Genomic DNA, 24,368 nt, shown 5'->3' on the forward strand with positions numbered 1-24,368 from the left:
GCCACCGATGCAGACGTGGCCCAGTGACCCAGGCTGGCCCCGAGGTGCCGCTCTTACTGCCTGCAGGCCGCCCGGAGGGCCTGGTCCGAGGGGCCGCCTGCCCTGGTCGGCCGCCTCCCCGGCTCCCCACCCATCGCGCCCGGAGGCGGGGCCGACCTGCGTGTCTCTCCCCGCAGAGTGGCCAGACTTCGTGCGCAGCTACGCGGCCTGGTGGTCCTCGCACGTGCTGGACTGGCTGCGGTTCGGCAAGCGGCTGCTGGTGGTGCACTACGAGGAGCTGCGGCATAGCCTGCTGCCCACGCTGCGGGAGATGGTGGCCTTCCTCAACGTGTCCGTGAGCGAGGAGCGGCTGCTGTGCGTGGAGAACAACAAGGAGGGCAGCTTCCGGCGGCGCGGCCGGCGCCCGCTCGACCCCGAGCCCTTCACCCCCGAGATGCGGGCGCTGATCGACGGCTACATCCGGACGGTGGACAAGGCGCTGCGCGACCACAGCGGGGCCGGGCTGCCCGGCGAGTACGTGCCCAGATGACGGCCCAGCGGCTCCGCCCGCGCCGCTGGACGCTGCTCCGCGGGCCTGGCTGCCGGAGCCGCCGCAGAACCCCCGCGCTCACAGACCCGCCACACGCACCACTGCACGCTTGCGGGGACCACCTCGGACGTGGCACGCCGGGCCACGTGCGTGCTGGGCCCCCGGTGCGACTCTCCTGCTTCCCGCTGCGGGCTTGCTGGCCAGGGTCCTTGGGGGGGGGGTCAGCGCTGTGGGCAGCGAGTACCGCAGTGTGGGCATGAGCTCACAGAGGCTGCTGGACCCTGTGACCCTACATGGCACATCTGACCCCCTGTGAGCCCCTGTGGTATGGCCACCAGGCCCCCGGGACCACAGTCCTGCATCTCCCTTCTCCGCAGACTGGCTGGCAGCTCAGGGTGGAGCCTCCCCCCCATCCCCACGCTGCACACTGACCTCAGGACTGCCATAGCTCTTTGCACCCCCACTGCCCCGTCCAACATTAGCACGCCTGGAGGAGCCCCCTTGCCTGACTTTTTCCTTCCATGTCCTGGAGGCAGGGTGTGGGGCAAGAGGGCATGGGTCAGGGAAGGGCTGGCCTCCGGGGGGAGCTTGGGGTGCACATGGGGAGATCCGGGAGGGATGGGTCTTGGTGTCACTTGGACCTGTGGCCCCACCCACTTGGCCATGTTCCCCATCCACACAACCGTCGGGGGAGGGGCCATGGCCAAACCCTCTGACTTCACACACAACCCCATCCCCCGCCGCTGGGTCCCTGGGCCTCCTCGCCACACCCTCTGTCTTTGTGGGAGCCTGCCATCTTTCCCACTCATTCACCCTGGAGGGAGGGTCCTCAGGAGCGCAGCGGGCTGCTGTGTGCTAGCTGGCCGGGGGCTGGGGGGAGAGGTAGGAAAGTCGCCCACCCCAGCTCACAGCCTCGGGACAGAAGAGGGTGGTCACGGAGGGGAAGAAACCCAGTAGCAGAGGACTGTGCATGCTATGCAGGCTCAGGGTCACCGTGCAGGCTGGTCTGGAGGCATCTGTAGGAATTACCCCAGCAGACCCGAGGGAAGGACCTTGAGGCAGAGAAAACAGTGTGTGCAAAGGCTCGGGGGCTTGGAGAACAGGGGGATGGGCTGTGGGGCGTGTGTGTCTGAGTTTCCGCAGCTGGGGGCGGAGTGGGTGGGTGAGGACAGAGGTGGGGACACAGAGCGGGACCATCCTCAGCCACCTGGTGCTCAGCCTGGAGGGACAGAGCTCCCTTCAGGGGTACCTCGGGTTCAGAATGAGGCCGCGCTACCAGGTCTCCAGTGTGTTGGGGGGCTTGTACCCCTGCCAGGTGGACGATGGTGGATGGGCCCCTCGACAGCTTTTCCAGGCTTGGGGTGTTGGTGGCAGGGCCCCTTGCTCTGCCCTCCTGCAGCCTGAGCCAAGCTGCTGCAGGGGAAGAAAACGGGGTGAGAGATTTGGGGAAACCAGCATTGGAATGTCCCGACCCTGCACTCCCCCCGTTCCTGGGATGCCGAGAGCCACCATATGAGAGCAGGTGGGGTGGAGGGCCCGGTGGGCTGCCCTTCCTCGGAGGGAGGCCTCCACGCCCGTCCGTGAGGAACCCACTGTGGTGCTGAGCCTGTCCTGGGCCGTCCCCCAGCCGCGCTCCGCTTAATGCTGGCAACGCTTATTGGCACGGCCCTATCTCCGCGGTTCACTCTGGGAAGGCCCCTGACGAAACTGTTTCTCTGGAGTCGTAGGAAGAGGTGAGGCCTGCCAGGGGGCCCCACCTGCCGTGGAAGATGGCCCAAGGGTCCCTGCACACCCCCCCCCCCCCAAGCAAGCCTAGAGTCTCGACAGAATGGAGAGCCGGATGCTGGCTTCCTCCTGAGCCTGGCTCCTAGCTCTGGCCCTCACTCTTCGCGGACTTCGGGGAGAAGACCCAGACGCTGGGGAGGCTGGGAAGGGCAGAGGTATGGCTGGAGGGCCCGGCCCACTGACCCTTGGGCCTTCCTTCCTCCTGCCCAACCCAGAATCAGGACAGCATCAGCCAGACCCCTGGTACCTGGTCCACTTCCTGCTGCAGGTGTGCAGAGAACCTCCCTTCCTTCCCGGGGGAGAGCCGGTTGCTCTGATGGCCTTATGGTTTACAAGGCACCTCAGCCAGACCTGCAGATGAGTAGAAAGATGGGGTCAGTGTACATCCAGGTCACGCTGAGTCGGTCCACATGGTCGGGCACCCTACAAGGGGCTGGTGCTCCTGGGTATCTGATGAGCAAAGACATGCAAAAGCCCTGTGGCTGGTTCTTCCTGTGGGAGAGCCTGGAGGCACGGGAAGAGCTCTGGCTGTCTGTTTGTGCAAGTGAGGCCTCCTGGAGCTCTCAGCTTCTCCATCAAGCAGCCAGGGTGCAAAAGCCAGTGTGAATCTGGGGGAGAGTTGTGACAAATCCCCACTGTTGCAGATTCCAGGTTTAATGGCGGGCCGAAGTTACACAGACCTGCGTTAAGACATGTAATTTCCATGGTTTTCATCTCCCGTTGTGGATCAATTTGGAAACACCAAAATACATAATTTTAAAAAACGAAAACACATTTCTGATAATCCCAGTGATGTGTAAATGAAACAGAAGAATAGACAGGCTTCCAGACCCCGGGAAGAAAGCTGCTTAATTATGTGAGCATCTTGTAACAAGTCTCTTGCAGCTAAAATTAGATCCCGAGTGCATGAATGTGTGATAATGTTTGCACACCAGAATTCATTTTCCCCTTAAAACATGGCAGGAGCTCCTTGGTTCCTGGGGGGCCCTCAGTGGGGAGATGGGAGTGCTGCGGGGGTCTTCATGGCTGCAGGAATGCTTGGGGCAGAGGTGTGTCTCCTGTGGCCGGAAGCTCGCTGGGGTTGTGCAGTGTGGCTTGTGGGGGTCTAGTGGGAAACTGATGGGACTGGGCACCCCCTGCTTGCTGCTCCCACCAGGACCAGTTGGCCTGAATGAGGTCGAAATGGAGTGGAAGCCAGAGCTTGAGCCGGGCAGGGCCGTGCCCCCATTTCCCGCCCCCGTATCCCTCTCTAGCAGCCCTTGTTTCTGGGGTGGGGCTATTTAAGGTCACTGTCATCTCCTGGGTGGGGCCCCAGCTGGGCAAAGCCAGCGGCTCCTTCCATCTCTCTGGCTACAGTGGTTTTGGGGATGGTCGCATGAGCTATGGTGGTGTGGCCATGGGGGGCATCTCAGGACATTGGGAAGCACGTGCGCTGCTGGTGGGAGGGGAGACAGCAGCCCTGGGCCTGCGGAGGGGCCCACCCTCAGGTGTCACCGGTTATACCGCGGGACCGTCAGGGGGCACAGGAGCCAGGAACTCGCATCGTTATGTACACTCAAGATTGACTGCAATCGCCCTGCTCTGGGCGGGTTTGTTACACGAGCCAATAAACCCTCTTCTCGTTCACCTCGGCTGCAGTTGGGTTTTCTCTTCCTCATCGGCTGCGGGCTTGGCCCCATGTTCTGTCATTCTGTCTCCGTGGCGGCTGCAGGCGGGGGCTGGGCTTCGGCCCAGTTCGAGCTGGGGGGTCGCGGACGGAGCCTTTTAACTACAACAGAGCCCTCGACCCACAGGCGCCTCTGTGGGAGGAGAGATCTAGCTCCTGGGCTGAGCAGGTCCACGCGCCGGCCCTCTGCTTCACAGATGAGGGACCCGGTCACGCTGGAGGGACGAGTGCTCAAGAGCGCGGGTAGGAGTGTGGCTCCTTCTACAAAACCGCCGCCCTTCTGTTACGACCCTATAGCTCTTGGGTGTCGCTGCCGACGGGGCATCCAGCCAGCTTGTCTGGAAGTGACCCCGTTAATCTCACGGCCAGTTCTCTGCTGGAACACACTTTGGTGGGCGCCCAAGGTCAGCGCCAAGGGCCAGGACTTAAAGACCTGCCCTCTAGGAGCAGGGAGAAGGACCTCGCCGTGCCGGGGTGTCCGTGCTCTCTCCCAGGTGTCCCAGGTGGGAGAGGGTCCTGTCTCCCAAGGGAGCTGACTGATAAGCTTGGGACGCTCACCCACAGGACAAGCAGGTGCCCCCTCCCATCGCACACCAGCCCTCCTGACCACGAGACAGCGGTCACCTGGACGTTGGCGTCAGGTCACTCACTGATCTTGTCCCCACTGTCTGAGCCCTGCACCCAGTTGACCCAGAGACCCCCGCCCACCTGGCAGGGCCCCCTGCACCTGGCCGACAGTGCTACTGGCCACGGTTGAGATCACACCCCACCATCATCAGCTGGGCGGCTTGCCTTTGCCACGTGACAAATTACCACAAACCCAGCAGCTCGAGCCGACCCCCAGGCACCCTCCCCCGGCTCCCGTGGGTCGGACGTCTGGGTAGACCTCCCTGGGCTGCCCGCCATCAAGGTGGTGTTAGCGGTCTGTGTTCCCACCATAGGCCTGATGGGCGTGTCTGCGTCTAGGCTCCCCCACACTGTTGGCGGTACTGAGTTTCTGTGGTTGTAGGACAGAGGCCCTCGGTCCCTGCGACCCACAGTCGGCCCTGACACGTGGGCCTCTCCCAGGAAGGTCGCTGCAGAGCGGCTGCTGGCTGGAGGGTCCCACGTCTCCTACCTGATCCCAGGAAGACCGTCCGGTCACCGTTGCCGCATCCCAAGGGACAGACCCCCACTCAGGGGCAGGGGTCCCATGAAAGCACAAACCCTAGGAGGTGGGGATCCCTGTGGACCAAGACGGGGTCTGACGGCCACAACACCAAAGTGGGAAAAATCTGGAAATCCGTACTTTCTGCTCCCGTCCCCTGCTGGTCTGCACTGACTATGGGGGGTGTTTGAGGATATCATCGTGGGGCCGGTTACACCCGTGTCCCCATGAGTCAGAGCCGTGTCCCCAGTCCACACTAGCCACTCTGCACTCCTTTTTAGTTAATCGTGCACAGCGCACGGTGGGCCTTTCAGTATCTGGACTTCTTTAGTTTGAAAACGCCATTGATGATTTTGGGGTTGAATGTTGCCCCTCCCCCCCACGTCCTTCTTGAATTCCTCACTGGCTGGTGTCTGGACTCCAGAGCCTGGCTGCATCTGGGAGACACAGCGGGCGGTTTCCCACACATGCCCTTTCGATCCCACCACGCGGGTCCTGCACTTTGTCCTCAAAAAAGATCATTTGCTCTCCCCCGCGTACAGTTCCTGTTAACCCATCTGCCCATTTCCATAATTACATGTTTTTTTTTTTTTAATTCCTGGAACTTCTAATTAATTTTTATCACAGTCTGCCCGGTTTCATGGATGGTGCCCTTTCACGTCTGCCGACGGACATTAAATGCACTCGGTGCTGTTAACGCTATTTCCTTGGCTGGGAGTTTCTCTCGTTGTCGGGTTTGTGGTCTCTTTGGTGCTTCTGGTCCTCATTGGAGTGTCAGAGGATCTGTGTTCATTCCAGGAGAGGAGAATGGTGCCCGGACAACCTTCCTGGTGGGCCCAGGTTTGGGACCTCAGTCAACGACCCTGTGAATCATGCCTGGGCCACCTCCTGCTCCCCAATTCCACTGACTCCCGGTGGGACACACCTGCCTTTCTGCGGCACGAGCCCGGCTGTGTGCTGAGCGCTCCCCACCTCTGACCTTCTCATCCGTTTGCCGCTTCTCAGCGTTTGTCGTTGCTGCCCCTTCCCCGCCTTCCTGACCACATCACCGTCTGCGTTCGTTTCAGGGAAGGAGAAGCTGAGCAAGTGCTTCCCTAACCAGCTGCCGTGAGAACCAGACGCTTGACCACGGAGACTGGATCGGATGACCTATGAGCATCGCCAGGAGATGCTGTGTGACCTTGGGTAGCATCCTCTCCTCTCTGAAGCTCAAGTTCTTTATTAGAAAAAAAAACTAAATCCGAGAAATTTGAAAGAAGATCGAAGACCTCACCCGTCTTGGCCCCCTAACAGTTCTATGGATGCCGTCCACACAATCTGGGGAAAAAGCATCACCTTTGCACCTGCTCCAAACACTGACCTCACCGGGGTCATCGTAACAGCCAGACCTTCACCGAGAGCCCAGTCTCTATCAAGTCTTCCCCAAAACAGACAGCTCCATGGAAAAACAGAAAAAAAAAATGCTTAAATCAGATTTTGTGGGTTCCTTTCATTCCTTATGTTTTAAGTTGGATAATCACCGTTTTCAATCCACTCAAATGCTATATTTTGTACGGACGTTCCTACCCTCCATTCCTGGCACAGGACTCGCAGGCCGGAGGTACAGCAACTATCAGGGGAAGGAAGTAGGGATGCACGAAAATCCTAAACCATCTGATTTTCAAGTTTTCCGGGACAGCAACTACTGCCTCATGCTTCCTGTTTGTGAGCTGGTGGGGGGGGCGGGGATCGGAGCTGATGACACCTGTGAACCCCCTCCCCCATGGGCTGAGACGCTGGGGAACAAAAGTGAGCTGTGGCATCCACACGGCAGGCAGGACAAGGGGGACAAACCACAGTGCTGAGCTTTCCAGGGAGTTGTCCGAATGGAAGACACACATTCTTGGTCCACCCATATCCTGTTTGCAAAACCGGGGACAAAGCAGTGGGTTTTTGTCCAAAACCCTGTTGATGGATGGTCGGGAAGACGGCCTAACGGCATCGCCCGACCTTTGTCCCCTGTTCTGCTGCTCCGTACCTAACGCTGAGCCCCTTCCCCATCCAGCCCTCACCGTGGCCCCAGGGGCTCACGGCCGAGGATCCTCCATCCATGCCATGCTAGGAAAGACACATGCGTGCATCTCTATCTGCCCCTCTGTAGCCATAAGTCTCTACCCACCATCTGCAGACTGACATACGAGATTTCTGACAGCCACTGTATGTTTTTGCAACAAGATCCTACGAGGCACCCAATTTTCCGTCTTTCAGGTCCCTACTCGATGACATGCTGTAGGCTGTGGGACGGTGCATAACATTCTCCAGCAAGGGCCTCCAACGTGCAGCACGTGCACCCTGCTGGCACCAGGGAAACACTGAACCTTTTACCTCGTCTGTTTGAGTCCTCCTTCTTCAGTCTGTCTATCCCATGCTTATAGTACTTGTACATGCACATGAAGGTCTGTGCTTGGAGGTTTGCGCTGACACCCCATGAGCGGTCAGCGGTCCTCCGAGGTCATGGGGCCACGGAAGTGGGAAGCACCTTGTCCACGATTCCCCGCTGTCCAGAGATGCTGTTTGTGACTGGGGCCCCTGCTGGCCTCGTGCAACAAGGGCTGCTCGGTACGAACACTTACGTACGAGTACTTTGAGGTCTGCGGGACCCAAGCATCAAAGTTGGCTCAGGGGATAGGTGGCATCCTAGTCGTGAAGGATGTTGGTGGCCTCCTCTCCAAAAAGCCTTAGCATACACACCCGCCCCAGAACATATGAAATTCCGGCATCCCTGTGTCTTCCTGGACCTCGCAGCTTCTCCACCTTCTCCAGGTTTTGCCGATGCAGTGGGGGGGTTGGGAAGTGGCCCCACGTGAAGGGGCACCTTCATGGGTAAGTTGGGGCATCCAGCAAGATGAGCCCTTGTGCCCCTGATTCTCGAGGCGTCTGTTCTCAGAGCTCGACTGCCACAGGCTAGCCCTCAGCGCCCCCCCCCCCCCCGCCCGAGAGTCGCGGAGGAGCAGCAGAAACCCACACATTGGGGGCCAGGGAGAAAGGAAGCTGAACGCCGTCCAGATCATCTCGCCAGCCCTGCTCAGCTTGTAAAACCACGCGTGCCAGATCCCTGCGATTTCATCCAGAACAAATAACAAGAGGCAGCGTGTAATAGTTCCAAGACGAGCATATTCATAGTAAATATTTTAAGATCAATGGCTGCATGGAATGCATTTCCTGGGAGTTTCACTAAAATGGCTTTGTATTAAAAGTGCCATTTCAATAAATATTCATGGGGAAATTCACTGATGTGTTTTACCACTTACAGCGAAAACTTCGAAGGTCCTGGAAGAAAAGACGTAGGATGCGAGCGCTGCCTGCTTGGGAGAAGGGTGGTGAAACCCTGTGAGCCCCTCCCGGGTGGGAGCCACGAGTCCCACGTCCTGTCCAGTGCGCCTGCGGCAGGGCCCTTGGGTGAGAAGGGTGGTGGAGCAGGGGTGGTGGGAGGCGGGAGCCGGTGTGTGAGCCTCTTTGGCTCTGAAGCCCCCCGCCCCCCCACACCTGCTGTTTGATGGGCACCTGCTGTGCACCCCACAGTGCGTCCCAGACATTCACACTGTCCCCCTGAGTCCTCACAGCCACGGCCGGTGCCAAGGAGCTCCCACAGCGACAGGGACACCGTGTCTTGGGAGACTGAAGTGATCTGTCTCAGTGCCACGGAGCATGTTCACGTGGACCCCATCACTCCTGCCTTCCCCCTTTTCCCGCCTGTGGTTCCTCTGGGTCTCCAGGAGCTGCTGAGGCGACGAGGACAGGAGGAAGCCCGGCACGGGGCCAGAGGCCACCTGCATCACGTCCCCTTCCTCGCGGTCCCTGGCAAGCCCAGTTGGCTGCCTACTCTGGACGAGAGGCCTCGAAGCTCCCGTGACACCCGCCTTCCTGGCCCCCTTTCCTGCGGCAGGAAGCGAGCGCACAGGCGGAGCATTGAAAATCTGGCCGCGCATTCCTGCCAACTTCCTTAGTCCCGGGGAACGTATTTATTTTTATAATGGCAACTTGTCCCCTTGGCACCGATCGGATCCCACCGGTCCCTTGTTTAAGACGCAGGAATCCCTCCCCACGGCCAGCAGAATACAACCCAGATGCCCCACTTGGCTTGGCATTCGAGGCTCTCTAAGGCTCTCTGTAATCTGGCCACACAACCTTCCTCTTCACGGCCTCCATCATCAATCCACCTGGCCATTCGTGCTCCTCCATCTTCCTGGGATGCCTCCCCCCTGCCCATCCCCACTGACTAGTAGCCTTTTAACTATCCTTCAAGGCCCAGCATGGAGGAACGTGCCTCCTCCCTCAGCCTCTCCTGATCCCCTGGGACAGAACAGACTACAGGTAACCCTCGTCCCGGCCTTTGCTGGACTGTGAGCCTTGGTGGGGTTTAATGGTGAGGACACCCACGGCAGCGACAGCAGTGGAGAACTATGGGGCCTTTAACACGGAATTGTACGGTGTTCCTCTGATCAGCCTCAGGAGGCCCCCTGAACAGATAAGCAAACGGGCTTCTGAGCAGTCGGGTGGTGTGATGGGCTGCGATTTGAACCCAGCTCCTGCACGAACGGCTCAGACCCACTGGCTTCATTAGGTGCTCACTCAATGTTTGTTGAATGACTATTCGAGCACACGGAGGAGCAAATGAGTCATGAGAGGGGAAATCACACAAACACAGAATAATTACCTGCTTGTTGACTAACACAAGGATTACCTAGTGCCCACGTGGCGAGACCCGGCATTTCCTGCCACTTGGGAAAACCCTGCTTACAATGGAAGCCACACCAGCGTGTGCCACCCCACACACTCCCAGGGATACAGACAAGGATGACCTATCCTTCTGGGTCCAGGCCTGCGATGGTCTCGGGGGACACAGACTTGGAGGAGGACCCAGGCCCGCGGGGTGGGAACTCTGGTGTTGGGAGCCTCCGGGAAAAGCAGGTTCAAACACGGCTACATGGTGGCAGAGAGAGTGCAGGCAGGAAACGTCTGCAGAGCCAAAGAGAGCCAAGCAGGCTGCTGGAAGCAAGAGTGAGGGCAGATGGAGAACCGCCACGACCCAGCAGACGCCGGGCCACAGCTGCGACTCTGCTTGTGGGAACCGTGGGGGCGGGCAGAGCAGCGGGCACAGCGGAAGTGCGGGAGGAGTGATCTGCGTGTCGGTCCCAGAGAAGCCCAGGGCATTGGTGGGCTGTGGCAGACACGCTCAGCTCAGGGAGAGGCCACATGCCCGTGGGGCGCGGCCAGGAGCACACACAGACGGAGCCTGACCCCCCTGCCTGCCAGCTGCTGCCCTGCCTCACCTGATGCTGCACAGAGCCCCAGCCCTGCAGCGCATCCTGACCTCTCGTCCCCACTCACTCCCCACGGGGGATTCTGGAGACATGGGAACACACAGTCATGCGTGCTCACACGCACACACACATACACACCCACACAGGCACTCATTCACACACACACAATCACGCACAACAGACATACACGATCACATGTACACACATGACCCACATGTGCACACCCACCCGGAGACACACGCGCACGCGTACATGCATGTTCCCCACATAGTAACACAAAAATGATCATGTGTGTACATGCATGCTCACACCCACCCCCCCACACGCACATGCTCATACCCACCCACCCACTCGCATGCACACGCGTGTTCACACACATGCACACACATGTCCACACACTCACGTCCACACACATGATCACATGAAGATGCGTGCTCACACTCATCTGTGCACATGTACACACATTCGCACACACGTGCACACTCATTCACATGCATACACAATCAAACTCACAGGCAGACACACATGATCACATACGTACACACACGACCCACCTGCTCACTTGGAGACACACGTGCGCATGCATACGCATGTCCCAATGCACTAACACACAGACAGGATCACACGGGTATGTGCATGTTCATGCTCACACGCTCACACACACATGATCACAGACACACACGCACTACTCAGAGTTCTGTCCAGCTCCACAGCACAGACAGGAGGGGGGTCTTGTGGGCATCCTGAAGGCTGCGGAGGCCCCTCCCTCCAGAGCCCAGGCTTCGCTCCTATCTGTGCTGCTTTCCATCCCCCACCCCAAGGACCTCAAGCCTCCTCCTAATTATCTGCAGAAAGTACCTATACCTGTTAGAAGGGCTCATCCTGTTTTAAATCAAATGCAAAACAGGATAAACGCTCTCACGTTTAAACCCCCTTGGCTGGAGGACAGCTGGACAGTCAGTGCTCACTCTCACGAGAGTCCTTCTGCCCCCGGTAACCCGTAAGGCCGGGTCAACGCCCTCCAGGAACCCCACATCTGGTGCCTTGGGAAGTTGCTCTTTTGGGCTTCACGACAGCAGGACGCTGAACAATCATGTAAGACTGTGTTTCTGTGACAAGTTTATGGATTTACTTGAAGGACGCAAGCATGTGCCTATTAAGCATGGGGGAAATTATCAGCGAATGTTTTAAAATGACCAATAAAAATGAAATTATCATTGTTCATTGTTTTTTATGGATCATAATGTGTGTTTCTTTCTCTTTTTTTTTTCTGATGGAAACATCCAACAAACTCCCCTCCTAGACGCCGGCCACTAATTACGCAGCTAGCACACGGTAATGCAGGCACGCGGGGGCCGCCTGTCGTAATTCATCTTCATAACTGTAATTGGCCCAATGAAAGAGACCACAAAATCACTCTGCAAAGAGCAGGCCGATTCAATAAAAACTGATTTCACTATCCTCTCTTCCGAAGCCGCAAGCTGGGGACCAGAGCTCTCCGATTGCCACTCCTACCCCAATTTGATGGTCTCTCGCCTACTTATTGAGGAACTACTCCACTGGAATCATTAGCTGGGCACTGGGGGGGAAAGCAAAGCCTGAGGCAAATTCCCCACGGCCAGGAAGCAGCAGTCAGGTGGGGAAGGAGGTAAGTTGCACCACAATGAGTGCTCCAGAAGAGAGGCGGCGTGGATGACTCCTGCCAGAGAATCAGGGAGAGCTTCATGGAGGAGGTGACATTCAAACGTGATGAAGAGGCAGGAAGAGGGTGGGCAGGAGTTCAGACTAGCACGGGGCAGTTTTAGCAGAGTGCAGGGGGGAGTGCGGGAGGGAGCGGAAAGGCAGGTTGAAGGTCCCTGATGTGGGAGAAGCAGGCAATGAAATTTGTAGGTGAAGCCTGAGCCCCTTCCCCTTGTGCAGGGTGGTCAGGAGAGCAGCCCACCCCCGGCCAGGCCCTGGGCGGTCCAACTCCCTTGGCTGCGGGCCTAACCCCCAGGAGCCCAGAAGGGTGGTGCAAAGGACTCTGCCAATGCCACTTATGACAGGAGGCAGGGTGGGTCACTGGGGTCACTGCCCACACGGACAGCAGGTCACACAGGTGTCAGATGAGCTCGTCATCCACCCAACCCCACATCACAGGACAGGCTGCGAGCAGGAGGCTCCCGGCGCTTCCAGGGCAAAAGATTTTGGACCATTTCCTGTTAAGTGCTTCTCTGCATCTCTGCTGCCAACACTCCCCTCCTTGAACGTTCAGTGCGCCGGGAAAAGACACTGAGGAGAAATGTTCAGGGGGACTGGAGGGAAATGCTAATGAGAGCCAGAAAGCAGAATCCCGGGGAAAGGGGAGGTCTCATGAAGGAGTGGCAGCCTGTGTCGCTCGCTAACAGGGAAGTCGATCCGGGGACCGGGCGAGAGACTGTCAGAAAAGCGGGGCCCGGGGAGCAGAGGTCGGGTGGCAGCCGAGGACGGTGGGAAGGAGCCCCATGCTGGCGCAGGTCTGCTCGCCCGCCTGCCATCCAGACCTCCACCACGGCGGGTATTTGCTAACAGACCGACTGACTGCGGGGAAACTAGGGCTCACGGCTTCTCTGCAGGGGAAGGCAGGTGCGGCTGTGACCTTTCCAGCCCAGAGCATCTTGGCAGCATGTGGGCTGCGTCCCTCAGGAATGCCCCACCTATACCTGTGGCTCTCACCTTTCTGGGGCTGAAACTGGACGCGGGGGGCCTAGGACAGATTCGCCCTTTCCCTTCCCATGCATGTTCCACCTGCTGCCCACTCCGTGTCCTCCCTCTGTTTCTCCTGCATTTCTCTGCTCCCCCGCCCCACCCCACCCCACCCCACCCTACCACTCTACCACCCCATGGCTTCCTCTGGGACAGATCGAATCCCCGGTTCCGAGGCTTCGCTGCCTCATTATAGAACTTACTTCTCAGGCTTCCCCTGGCCCCACGGCCCTTCCCTGGGCCCCAGGGCCCCAAGGCCCGGCCCTGCTCCCTGCCCTTGGGAGGGAGGTGCACAGTGGACCAAGTGACCCGTCTGGACTAACAAGATATTCGTAGATGTAATGCTGCCGGAGGCTTGCCATGTCCTTGTGCCCTGGAGTGGGGCGAGCTCACGTTCCTGGGATCCCCAAGAAGGTTATGCACCAGGCAGAGGCACCACTTCAGATGTGGCCTCTGGAGAAACCCGAGGAAAAGACCCAAGTCTAGCCAGGAGCCTGGAGCCATGCCCTGCTGACCCGCCCCTGAACGAGGGTAGCCCAGATCAGCCGTAGCACGGTCGACCTGCTGAGCCCTGGCCATGAGAAGAAATAGCCTTTGTCTCAAGCCACCGAAGGTCAGGATGCTTTGTTATGCGGCACGGCTGCTCGGTTCACGGGTTGATGCAACCCTGGGCGTCTGAGCTCCCCCTCTTCCTCCTTAAGCCCGACTGTCATACGGACGGTTGCTGCAGCAGGGAAGACTTCCCCGTCCAGAATATTCCAACTTTATTCCAGAGGCTTATTCCTTAGTTCATGTGCCAACATACGGAGGTCTGTGTCAGCCTTAGCAGGGGCGATGGGGGGAAGGGCGGGATGGTTCTGCAAGAGGCCAAGACACACGCCCTTTCTTTGAGAGTGAGAGAGCCGGGCCAGAAGCCAGTAATCACCTCGCAGGGCACCGGCCACGTTTCTGACCCAGGAGCAGACTACGGGGAGGTAAGGTCATCGTTCTGCAGATGCCCGTGTTTCTTCTTAAGACAAATTATCTGTGAGTATTTTTTTTAAATCCCCAGTAATCACGAGTTTCCCTTCTTTTGCACACACTGCACAAGCCAGTGAGGAATCGGAATGCAACACCGGCTTCCCGTATGTCAGCACCAGATATGTCTTCTTTTAGAGCGTGTTCTGTGCGTCCTTGTGGAAGGAGGTGAATGAAACGTTCTTGTAAACAGACAGAAGTGATTCACGGGATCATGATTGCGTTTCATCAGCCGCATCAGTTCTAGGCAGCGATGGGACTTGGTGAGATATTATTTACAACTTGTTAAAAACACTCCTTGAGAACCTTCTTCGGTCCTGGTGAGCTCGGCTGAACGTGGCTGGGCTGGCGGTTGGCCAAACCTGGTCCTCCTGGCACAGCCACGCTGCCTGGGCCCAGAGGAACCACATGCCGGGGTGGGGAGGCTTCCGGAACTCTTTCCTCTGAGACGTGCACAGGACTTTACTGGGCCATCAACGAGGCATTCGATCAGGCATTGAGCCAGGTGACTTCTGTCTGGCGATGGGGTCACAGATACATAGAGCAAAGGAGAAACACACGGTCCTGCCCTCAGGTCGCCTACAGAGATATGGTCCCCCGTCTACTATGTAGTCTTCAGAAAAGATGACCTGGCTTGCCTGCCCCTTAATCCCCTCCTCTGTCAAATTAGGAAACGGTAATCACATCCCAGGACGGTGGAGATAGTCACGTCAGCTGACACGTGTCCACCACACCCCCTTGTTCCCTGAGAGGACCCTGCGCGGGTCGGGGCGGCCATGCTTCCTGATGACGGCTCACCTTCCCAGGCTCCCTGTGGCCACGTGGGCCACGCGCCCTGGTCCCCGTCCATGAGCACGGATGGAAATTTTGGTGAGCACATTCCTTTCTGAGTAAAAGGACAAAGTTTCTCAAGAGACGCTGCTCGTTTGCCTTCTCTCCAGAAACACCTGAACGGAACCTGTGACCACCTGGGACCCAGGGGACAGTGACATGCTGGAGGGGCCTTGGGCTCCGGATGTGCTCCTGGGCACCTGTCTGAGCCGCGGTCTACTTAGTCCCAGGTAGCTCTGGCTTCAGCAGCTGTCTCGCGGGTGAACGTGCCCCAGAGAGTGGGAGCCCGCAGGGCGCCGGGCGTGCAGGAAGCACTCCGTAGGGCCACACTGTGTGGTTGCTGATGTCATGAGCACACGGCATGGCGGCAGGGTGAGCGGGGTGTGGACGCCAGGTGCTTCACGGGGCCTGCAGTTCCAGCCAGTGGGAGTGCCGCGGGCTCCGAACCTCAGAGATCTTTCCGGGCAGACCCCTCTGCTCCTCCCAACCATCGTCCCCTCCCATGGGGCCTCTAATGTTGGCCATTCCGGCAGGTTCCAAGCCTGCCTCCTGCCTTCAGTCCTTTGTGAACCGTCCGCCTCGCTTGTTTCCAACGTGGGTCTGCTCCCAGCTCACCCCCAGATGAGAACCTCCCCAGAGTGACCCTCGCCGTCAACAGCCCCTCTAGCTCCCGTCCTCCAGGCCCCGAGTGCCGACGCTGCCCTCCACGGACATTTCAGCAAGGCCCAGGGAGACACAAAACTCACCTCACTTTTTAAAATTCAATCCTAAAAAAAAAAAAAAAAAGATCATGCAATGTTTGCTTTTTTACTGTGGTATATTTTGTTGGCTTCAATATAAAAATGTTTTAACTTTCCTGCCAATGGAAAGAATTAATCGTATTCGAGGAAGATGCTGGGTGCTCAGCCGCGGTTCTGAGCGCCCCCTCAGAGGGCATGCAGGAGCTCCCTGTCCAGTCGTCTGGGGGACGTGGGTGGCCTCCTTGTGACCCCTTGTTCCACACACCATCCCCTCCTCACAGAGCGTCCTCCCTGGCCGCTGGCAAACTCCCGGGTGTGCTCCCGTCTGAGAGCGCCCAGCAGGCCGGCCGTGCTAACCACTTCGGCCTCTGGTCCCACCGCGCACCTGTCAAGCACAGGGGACATTCTGTTCATCATGGAAGGCTTCCGGTTACTCGTGTGTGACCAACGACGCCCACACCTAGAGACCCCTCCTCCCGAGGGGGGCAGGTGCCCCAGGAGCAAGCAGGCCCCAGCTGTCTGAGTGCACCTCAGTACCACAAGGGGGGAGGCATGAGGACAAAGAGAGCGTCTGAGAACGGCCGCGATGGCCGGTGATGTCTCTACGCACCCTCGCAAGCCGTCTCTGTCCCGCACCCGAGTGTGGAGGTTGAGGCTGGGGCAGGAGGGCAAGGAGGGACCCACTTGCTGCTGGGAGGGACCTGGCAGGGAGGGACCTGTCCCCAGCTCCCCATCCCTGGTATTTCTTACCCCCAGTCCCGCACGGGAAACCAAGTGCTTCCTGTTCACTCAGCGTGGGTTAGTGGTCGGTAAAGGAAACCCGGATGGCTCTGGTGTTGGCCACATCCCCTAGAGCCACTTCTGTGTCCCCTGCTCTCAGGGGCCCAGCAGAACAAGGGGGGCTCTAGGTGGCTCCCCCCAGTCCTTCCACCCCCCCCCAGAGGCAGCCCACCATCCAGAGCTGTCCTTCCCTGGCCTAACAGCCCCTCGTCTGCCATTATGAGCTCCGTTATGGGAGCCTTCATAGCAGGTGTCATTAAACAGACATTAAGACCCAACCGGCCATGGTTTAAGGGAACCATTACCACATGCCTGATGTTTGCCGGGACAAATGGAGACCCAGCCAAGCACGCATGTGTTAATGGGCCGGGAAACACCCCCTGGGGGAAAGTACCGGGATGGGGGGGGCATGCCCTGTCTGGGGCCCTTGGACTCCAAGTAGGCCTCACCCCTGCCTCCCTGGTCCACGGCGCTCCATGGGGGAGGTGGGGACCACTGCCTGCCCCGCCAGCCTGAGCATGCTCCGGGGAACCTGCCTTGTGACGGAAAGACAAAGGGTCACGCTTCCTCAGTGTCCCCAGAGCTGACGGGTCTTCGGGAGCCGAGGCCAGCGTCAAAGTGCGAGCTCATTTATGCTTCTGTGGGTCTGGAGGGTGCGGGGCCATCAGTGCACCGAGACCCCACCTCCAGCGGCACTGCACATCTGCACAGGTGGCCACCCCCCCCACCCCCACCCCGCAGCCTTCCGCGACCAGGAGGTGGCACGGTGTGAGGCGCAGGCGCGTGCTTTGGGTTCTGGCCTCCCTGGGTTCGAAGCCCCACCCTGCCCCCTGTGAGTCAGGCTCCTCTTTCCAGTTCTGGGGGACGCAGCGCACACCGTCCCTCTGGCCTCCCAGTTCCCTCTGCTCTGCACTCACGCCCGCGCCTGCCGGAGAGCGGAGGGCCCAGGGTCTGCTGGACCCTGCCACCCCCCAAGGGAGCAACACCCCCCTAAATCAGACTCCATCCATGACGGTCCCTTCCCTAGGCCACGCTGGATGGCGATTGCGAGCATAGCTGGGGACTGTCCACAAACCCACCAATCTGCTCTCTGACCAGACCTCGCGCCCCCACCTGCATGCCCAGCCCTCACCATGCGCTCCTCTCGCTCCCGCCACGTGTTCTGCTCCCAGTGCCCCAGGTAGCCTGTCCTCCTGCCGGCTCCTCCTCCTCCCCTTCCTGACCCCGCCCCCGCCCCGCCTCCTCCCCAGCTGCACATCCAGCTGACCCGCTGGCTCCCTGGAGCCTCCATGTCCCTCAGCCCACCTGCCCCTGCTTGCGGGGCACATGCCTTCAGGATCCTGCCTGGGGCAGCCGGGTCCTCCTCCTCCTCTCTCTGCGCCGTGTGCTGCGGTGTCCCGCGCTGTGTGTGAACGTGCTCTTGCTGGACTCACCCCGGCCCCCACCCAACATCAGGTGCCCTCTACCCGCCCGCTGAGCGGTCCCACGGCGGCACCTGGCCGAAGGGGTGGGAAGGGCAGCACCCCTCATGCCCGGCCTGTGACGTCGGTCACTTAGCCCACAGCCACGGACAGCCAACAGCCCCCGGTGCCCAGAGCGCAGGGCTCACCCTCGCTCCCACGGGCCACTGCCAGCCAAGTGTGCAGTGTCTCCCGCGGGTCATCCAGCCCCGCCCACGCGCACAAGTGCCTCCTCTAAGATCTTCCCTCGTCCCCTGTGGGCGGTGGCGCTTCTACTCTCAGGACCACGCTCACTGCGGCAGGCGTCGCAGTCTGCAGGGTGCTGAGTAGCGGCCCCCAGAGAGGCACAGCTGCATTCGCGATCCTGCAACCTGCAGCGGTTACCTTTAACGGGTCTTGGCTGATGTAATTAAACGAAGGATCTCAACAGGAGATCAGGTCCCAGATCATCCCCCAACCCAGGGACAAGTGTCTTTACTAGACACACACGCACAGGGCAGAGGACACACGGACACAGAGACAGATGGAGAGACGCAGCCACAGCCACGGACATCGGAGCCACAGCGGCTGCGCGGGGCTGGAAGGACCACTGATTCCGGATCCCCCAGGGACAGTTAAGGGGCAGCAGGCAGCTTGTTAGAGTCTCGTGGGTGCTGAGGGGGCAGAGTCCCAGCCTCCCCATGTCTGGGTGCCACGAAATCTGGGCTCCCAGAGGCCAGGGCTCACCAGGATTCCACCCCCAGCACGCAGACCAGGAGCCCTGAGATTTGGGGCAAAGTGCTTAACCCCTCCCCCCCAGTTTCTGCCTCTGTAAAATGGAGGGGGAAGTTGGTAAAAACAACCCTTTGCTCCCTGAGTTGGTGTGGAGTTAAGGGTGCAGGTGAATGGACCCATGGACAGAAGAGAGGGCCCACCTGGGACACAGCATGTGCTTGGAAGGCGCCTGCTGTAACTGTCCGTCTGTGGGGGCCCCAGCTCACGCGCTCTAGTCTGCATGGTCTCCTGGCTCACTCGCTCCGGTCTGTAGGGTCCCCGGCTCACCCATCCTGGTCTGCGGGGTTCCCTGCTCATGTGCACAGCACAGGCGCATAAGCAGGGTTTTCCTGCTCACGTGCTCTGTTTTGTGGGGTCTCCTGCTCATAAGCTCTGGTCTGCAGGGTCTCCCAGGCTCTGCACTCTGGTCTACAGGGTCTCTCCAGCTCATACATTCTGGTCCGCGGGGTCTCCCTGGCTCCAAACTCTGGTCTGCAGGGTCTCCTCCTCACCACTCTGTGTCCACCCCACCACACGGCACGTGTTTCCCAGCAGCCAGACTATTGACACTCCCTGTTGAGAGGCTGTCTTGGGCTCTGTGGGATTTGAGTGGTGTCCTTGCACTGCATTCGCCCCGGCCTGGCTCCCTGTCATGCGGAACGACCCTGGCTCCCTCTGGCCCAGGTTGGGAGACACAGTTGCCCTGGTGGAGAACAGCCTACTAGGTGGAGAGGCCAGGACTTCAGAATCTGGGCCTCCAGCTTGCAGCTGGCTTGGGATGCAGGCCCGGACGCCGGGTGGAGCACAGGAGCTGGCAGATGGTTAGCAAAGGCTGGGGGGTGGGCAGGCCACGCTGGCGGTGCCCAGACAGGTCCCTGTTCCCCCACCCTCCAGGGCAGTGGCGCCAGCCGCACGGTGACTGCAGGTGCTTCGTGAAGCCACGATGTGACGTGAGCCATCTGCCGGTCACGGGGTTGGCTGCCCCGTGGCTTTTCCTGCTGTTCCAGCCTGCTGAGCGAACCCGTAACGGGACACAGGAGGAGACATCTCTTCACAGTGGCTGCAAAGCCTCCAAATCAACTCGTCAAATAACAGGCACGCTCCCAGGACGAAGGTGGGGGTGCACAGTGTGACTTGGAGGAGTGTCTCTGCCAGGGCTGAGATTTATGTTGCTATGACAGAGGTTCCCAAAGACCCAGGTCCCCCCGGCCTGTGATGAGGATACTGGCTGCCGGCAGACGCAGCTGAATCGGAAAAAGAGAGACCACGTTCGGAGACTGTCACTTCATTTTCCTTTCCTGTGGCTGCGGTCCAGTCCACGGCGGTGCCAGCCCCTCCCCAGGGAGCTCCAGGGCAGAGCTCCACCTGCTGGGCCCTTTTCCCCCTCCCCTGTCCTCTGCCTAGAAGCTGAAGGGAGGAAGCATGAAGTCCCTCAGACTCAGGAGGTCTGAGTCCTTGCGGCTCTGCCCTTTGCTGGCTGTGTGACCTCGGGCCGGGAGTGCCTGGACTACCTTTCTGAGCAGGACAAGGACAGCCATGATGACACCACGCCTGCTTATTAATGGCTTATTCCAGAGCCCACACGAGTCGGGATAGCACTCTGAGGGCCTGTTCTCAGTACTCCTATCTTACAGAAGAGAGAGAGGCTTTCAGATGTCAGTTTGCCCAAGGCCAAGCAGCTCATCAGGGCCACCCTGTGTGGTTGTTCCGGTTGTGTACTGCACAAAGAAGCTCCACCCAGGGTGACATTTACACTGCAGACAAATGCTGACGTCCATGACAGCACAAAGTGGGCACAGGGCTCCTAGGCCCCCACCAGACACGTCCGAGAGTGATGTCCTTCATGACCACGCCCTGTCCCTGTGTAGGAGCACAGGAGCTCATGCTCCCTCTTGGCCTGACTCCCGCTCTGCAGCAGACCCTGAGTTGGCCGTGGCTGCCAGGCTGGGGGATGGAGCAGGTGCACGCCGGTGTCCATGAGACTGGGAGCCTTGAGGGAGCAGCAGGTGGACGTGGGGCACCGAGCAGGACCCCCCCCCCCCGCCCAAGTACCAGGACCACAAACGCTGCTTTCTTGCAGTCTGGAGGGTGGACATCCTAAGCAACCTTGCTGGCCGGACCCAGGCGTCCACAGGGCCAGCATCCCTGGCCTGACCTGTTTCCTGCATTTTCCAACCTCCACAGCCCCATTCCCTGCTCCTCTAGGCACGGCCTCCTGCCTCAATGGATGTGTTTCCTCTACAAGCACATTTCCTTCTGCCTCCCTCTTGAGGGAGGGTCCCCCAGGTCATCCAGGGTCAGTTCCCATCCCCAGACCGTAAAGTCAGTCCTATCCACCAAAGCCCCTTTGACTTCCCAGGATCAGACTTGGGTGTGGCAAGGTCATCACCCAGAGTGCCCAGAACGCCAGGAGAAGGGTCTCCACCTATGGGGCCACCTGCGCAGGATATGAGCGGCTTGACTCTGGGGAGGAGGGCGGAGGGGAGGGAGGAAGCACTTTCAAAGGTCCACCTGCTGGGCGTGCCCAGAGCCCTACTTCCGGGATGTGCCAGAGCGTGTGCTGAGCTCCGCCCAGAGCAGACGAGACCTTCAGGGCTTGGATGGGGGCCTGGGCAGTGGCACAGAGCAGCAGCCGGAAGGGGGATGACGGGCAAGACCCCGCGGGCCGGAGACAGTGCTGGAGAGAGCGAGGATCCCCACACAGGGGCAGCGCTCCACCTCGGGTGTGAAGAGAGCACCCTGCCCCTCGCCGCTCACGAGGAGCCCGGGGTCCCAGGCACCGCTGGGGCAGTCATAGAGAAGAGCTGGCCCCCGGCCCTATGAGGTGCCTCACCAGCCCCCCGTCCTTGGGATGTGCATGCAGCTCTCCTTCCTGCTCTCAGAGGCTGCTCTCAGGACGCGGCCCCCAGACTGCGGGGGTGCTGAGAACGCCTGCAGTGTCTGTCTGAGTGCCTGAGCCCGGGCAAGGCCTCCTCCAGCACAGACCCTCCCGATGCCCGTGCTTACCCCGGATGAGACCGGCCGACTACCAACCTGGAGGGGCCGCCCTGACTTCTGTGTCTCCCTGCCCTCCGAGGAAGCACACTTGGGAGGCCCTCAGGGGCTTGCAAGGCCACATCACCTCACCGGGGAGAGCAGCAGGGCCGGGACGGTGGCAGCCGTCTCCCGATCAGGCCTGCCCCCCCCCACCGCCCCTCATCGGCCGCCCCCATCTCCTGAAGCCCCCGGGTGTGACATCACTCCTGACCCCAGCCACACCTGTGTCTGCTCTCCCCTGACTCCGGCAGGCCCCTGGGGACCCTGCCCTCTCCCTCCTGGAGGTGCGGCCTGGCTCTGGATGCTGCAGCGAGGGCGACCAAGCACCGTGAGCAAGTTCCACAGAGGGACGGCTCCCGTTCCTCCAGGACGAGCCCAACTGGAACACTCTGGCCTTTACCTTGACCTTGACCTTGACCTTGGTCTGAGTCCCCAACTGCTGTAGACTTAGCCCCCACTCCCCCCAAGCCAACCCCTCACCTCAGCCTCACAGGTGCCCAGATGGTGTACCCAGACCCCCCCAGGTGGCCCGGACATCTGAGTTACTGGCTTAAATGGGAAGACGGACCGCGTTCCGCCTTCTGACTGCAGCTTCCACACGTGGGTCTTGGTGGGCCACGGTAGAGAGGCTGCCGGGCTGGGGTCCACGTCCAGGCTTGGTCACCGCCCAGCTAAGCCACTGAGGCAGCTCTGGGCCTCGGTCTCCCTGTCTCACCCTGAAGGGATGTGCCAACGGCTCTGCAGCTGAGGGTCTGGATGGCCTTGGCCAGCTGGGGAGTGATAAAGGGTTTTGCATGGTCTTCATCCCAGATTCGGGGGCTCCTGGGGCCAACAGACGTGTCTGTCCCCTGCCTGGAAGGGCAGTCCTCCCAACACTGCGGCATGGGGCCTTCCACAGCCCTGTCCATCTGTCTGGCCGCCCCCGCCTTAAACAGGGCTCTGTGAGCTCCCGTCCGGCGGCCGCCGACCTACTTTCCTTCCAGTCCCGCAGGCGGGAGCCCTGTCCCCGTTCCCTCCTCCCAGCCTGACAAACGCATCTCTTTACTGGGGCAAGCCCAGCCCCAGAAGGCCGGGGCAGGTCACGTGCCAGCAAGGTTGCCATGGAAATTATCCACTTTTACTGAATTATTCATGTATGCAGTCCAGCCAGGACGTCCCCAGGCTCACAGCGGTGACAGACAGACCCCTGGACAGACAGGCATAAGGCAGAGACCGCTCGGGGGCCACGAAGGCACAGTGACCTCTAGACCCCCTCTCTCCCGCCTCTTGTGTCTCCGCTGAAAGACGGCAGTAGAAAGGTGCCATGGAAAGTAGAAAGACTTAAAACGTCTCTTAAAATGTCACCTAAAGTGTCTCCAGCACTCAGAGCGTCTGCAGCTGCCCTACTTGCAAACTGTGCGATTGTGGGCCTCAGTTTCCCCTTCTTAAGCGGAGATGCCAGACCAGGTTGGCTCCAAAGTGGCCTGTGGCTGATTAATCTCTGCCGCTAGAACTGGGGAATGTCTCGGGGGACACGAAACCCTTTCCCCCCTGGGTAGGCTTTGCCCTCTTCCCAGCTGCGGGCGTGGGGCAGGGCCGGGAGGTGAGGCTGTGGGAAAGGCTCCAGCAGGCAGGCTCCAGCCTCAAAGTCGGGGAGAGGGGGGGCAGAGTCAGGGGACTTCTGCATCAGCAACAGCCCGAAGGGCTTTTTATCAAAATCGGCATCACTCTCTACAGTCTGTGGAGACCGTCTGGGCGCGTGGGGCCTGCCTTCAGACAACTGATTCTCGGGAAGGAAACAGAGATAAAAACCCAACAGTGGGATTTTAGCTTTTTGAGATTCTAACCCGAGCCCTTAAGTGGCCGCCTCGACGGGCGTGAAAGGCACACGCAGAGAGTTAACCTCGCAAGGGTCTGAAATCCCCAGAAAGCCAATCAGCACACGCAGGCGGCTCCTCTCCAGGGACTTTCCGGCTGGACGTCGGGAAGAGGGGCTTGGACACCCCGTTACTGACAAGCCCGGAGCGCAGGGCATGGGTCGGAGGGAAAAGATGCGAAACAGCGAGTGTGGGGGGAAAACCGTTCAAATAAAACTCTGCGGGCGTAAGTCTATGTCCCGCGTGGCTGGGGGAGCCCACCGCTTCTCATCCACAGAAACATGGCTTGAACCCCCATCCACAAATTGGGGAGCCCCTGACCCCAATCCTTCAGTGAGTTCCCAAAGGAGTTTGCTCATGTGGCCACCTCTGTCCCCCTCCCTGTCCTGTCCTGGTGCAGAAGGATGGCCTTCCTACCCCGTGTCCTTGTGGTGGCTCCAGTCCAGGACAGCCATGCTGTGGGTTCAACCCTGTCCCCCAAGCACCCCCAACACTCACACTCCCGTGTGGGGAGCCAGCACGTCGGAGGCTTGGGGAAGCCTGTTAAAGCTCCTAAAATTCAGTCCCTGGTGTTTTCATCTGATTTTCAAAGGTTCTGTGGCCATTCCCGCAGCCAGGGGTCCAGCCTCCTGCCCAGCTGGGCTCCGTATCTGGCCTACTCTCCGCTCCATCGCTCACTCTAGCCCCTGACTGGCCCCGAAACCTCGGAGTGCTTTCCCACCTCATGAAACACCGCAACTC

The 24,368-nt window shown here is 59.7% G+C and overlaps 1 protein-coding gene across 6 annotated transcripts in view; it reads left to right on the forward strand.

The window, feature by feature from the left end:
• Positions 1-3,940, forward strand: part of WSCD1 (WSC domain containing 1) — a 31,007-nt gene extending 27,067 nt beyond the window's left edge. For all 6 annotated transcript variants that reach the window (XM_059150382.1, XM_059150378.1, XM_059150379.1 and 3 more), the window contains one exon: positions 177-3,940. In XM_059150382.1, the coding sequence (XP_059006365.1) occupies positions 177-529 (353 nt within the window). In that variant the 3' untranslated portion in view covers positions 530-3,940. The remainder of the gene's footprint in view (positions 1-176) is intronic.
• The last annotated feature ends 20,428 nt before the right edge of the window (positions 3,941-24,368 follow it).

This window comes from Mustela lutreola, chromosome 15 (genome assembly GCF_030435805.1).
Source record: "Mustela lutreola isolate mMusLut2 chromosome 15, mMusLut2.pri, whole genome shotgun sequence".
Lineage (NCBI taxonomy): Eukaryota > Metazoa > Chordata > Mammalia > Carnivora > Mustelidae > Mustela > Mustela lutreola.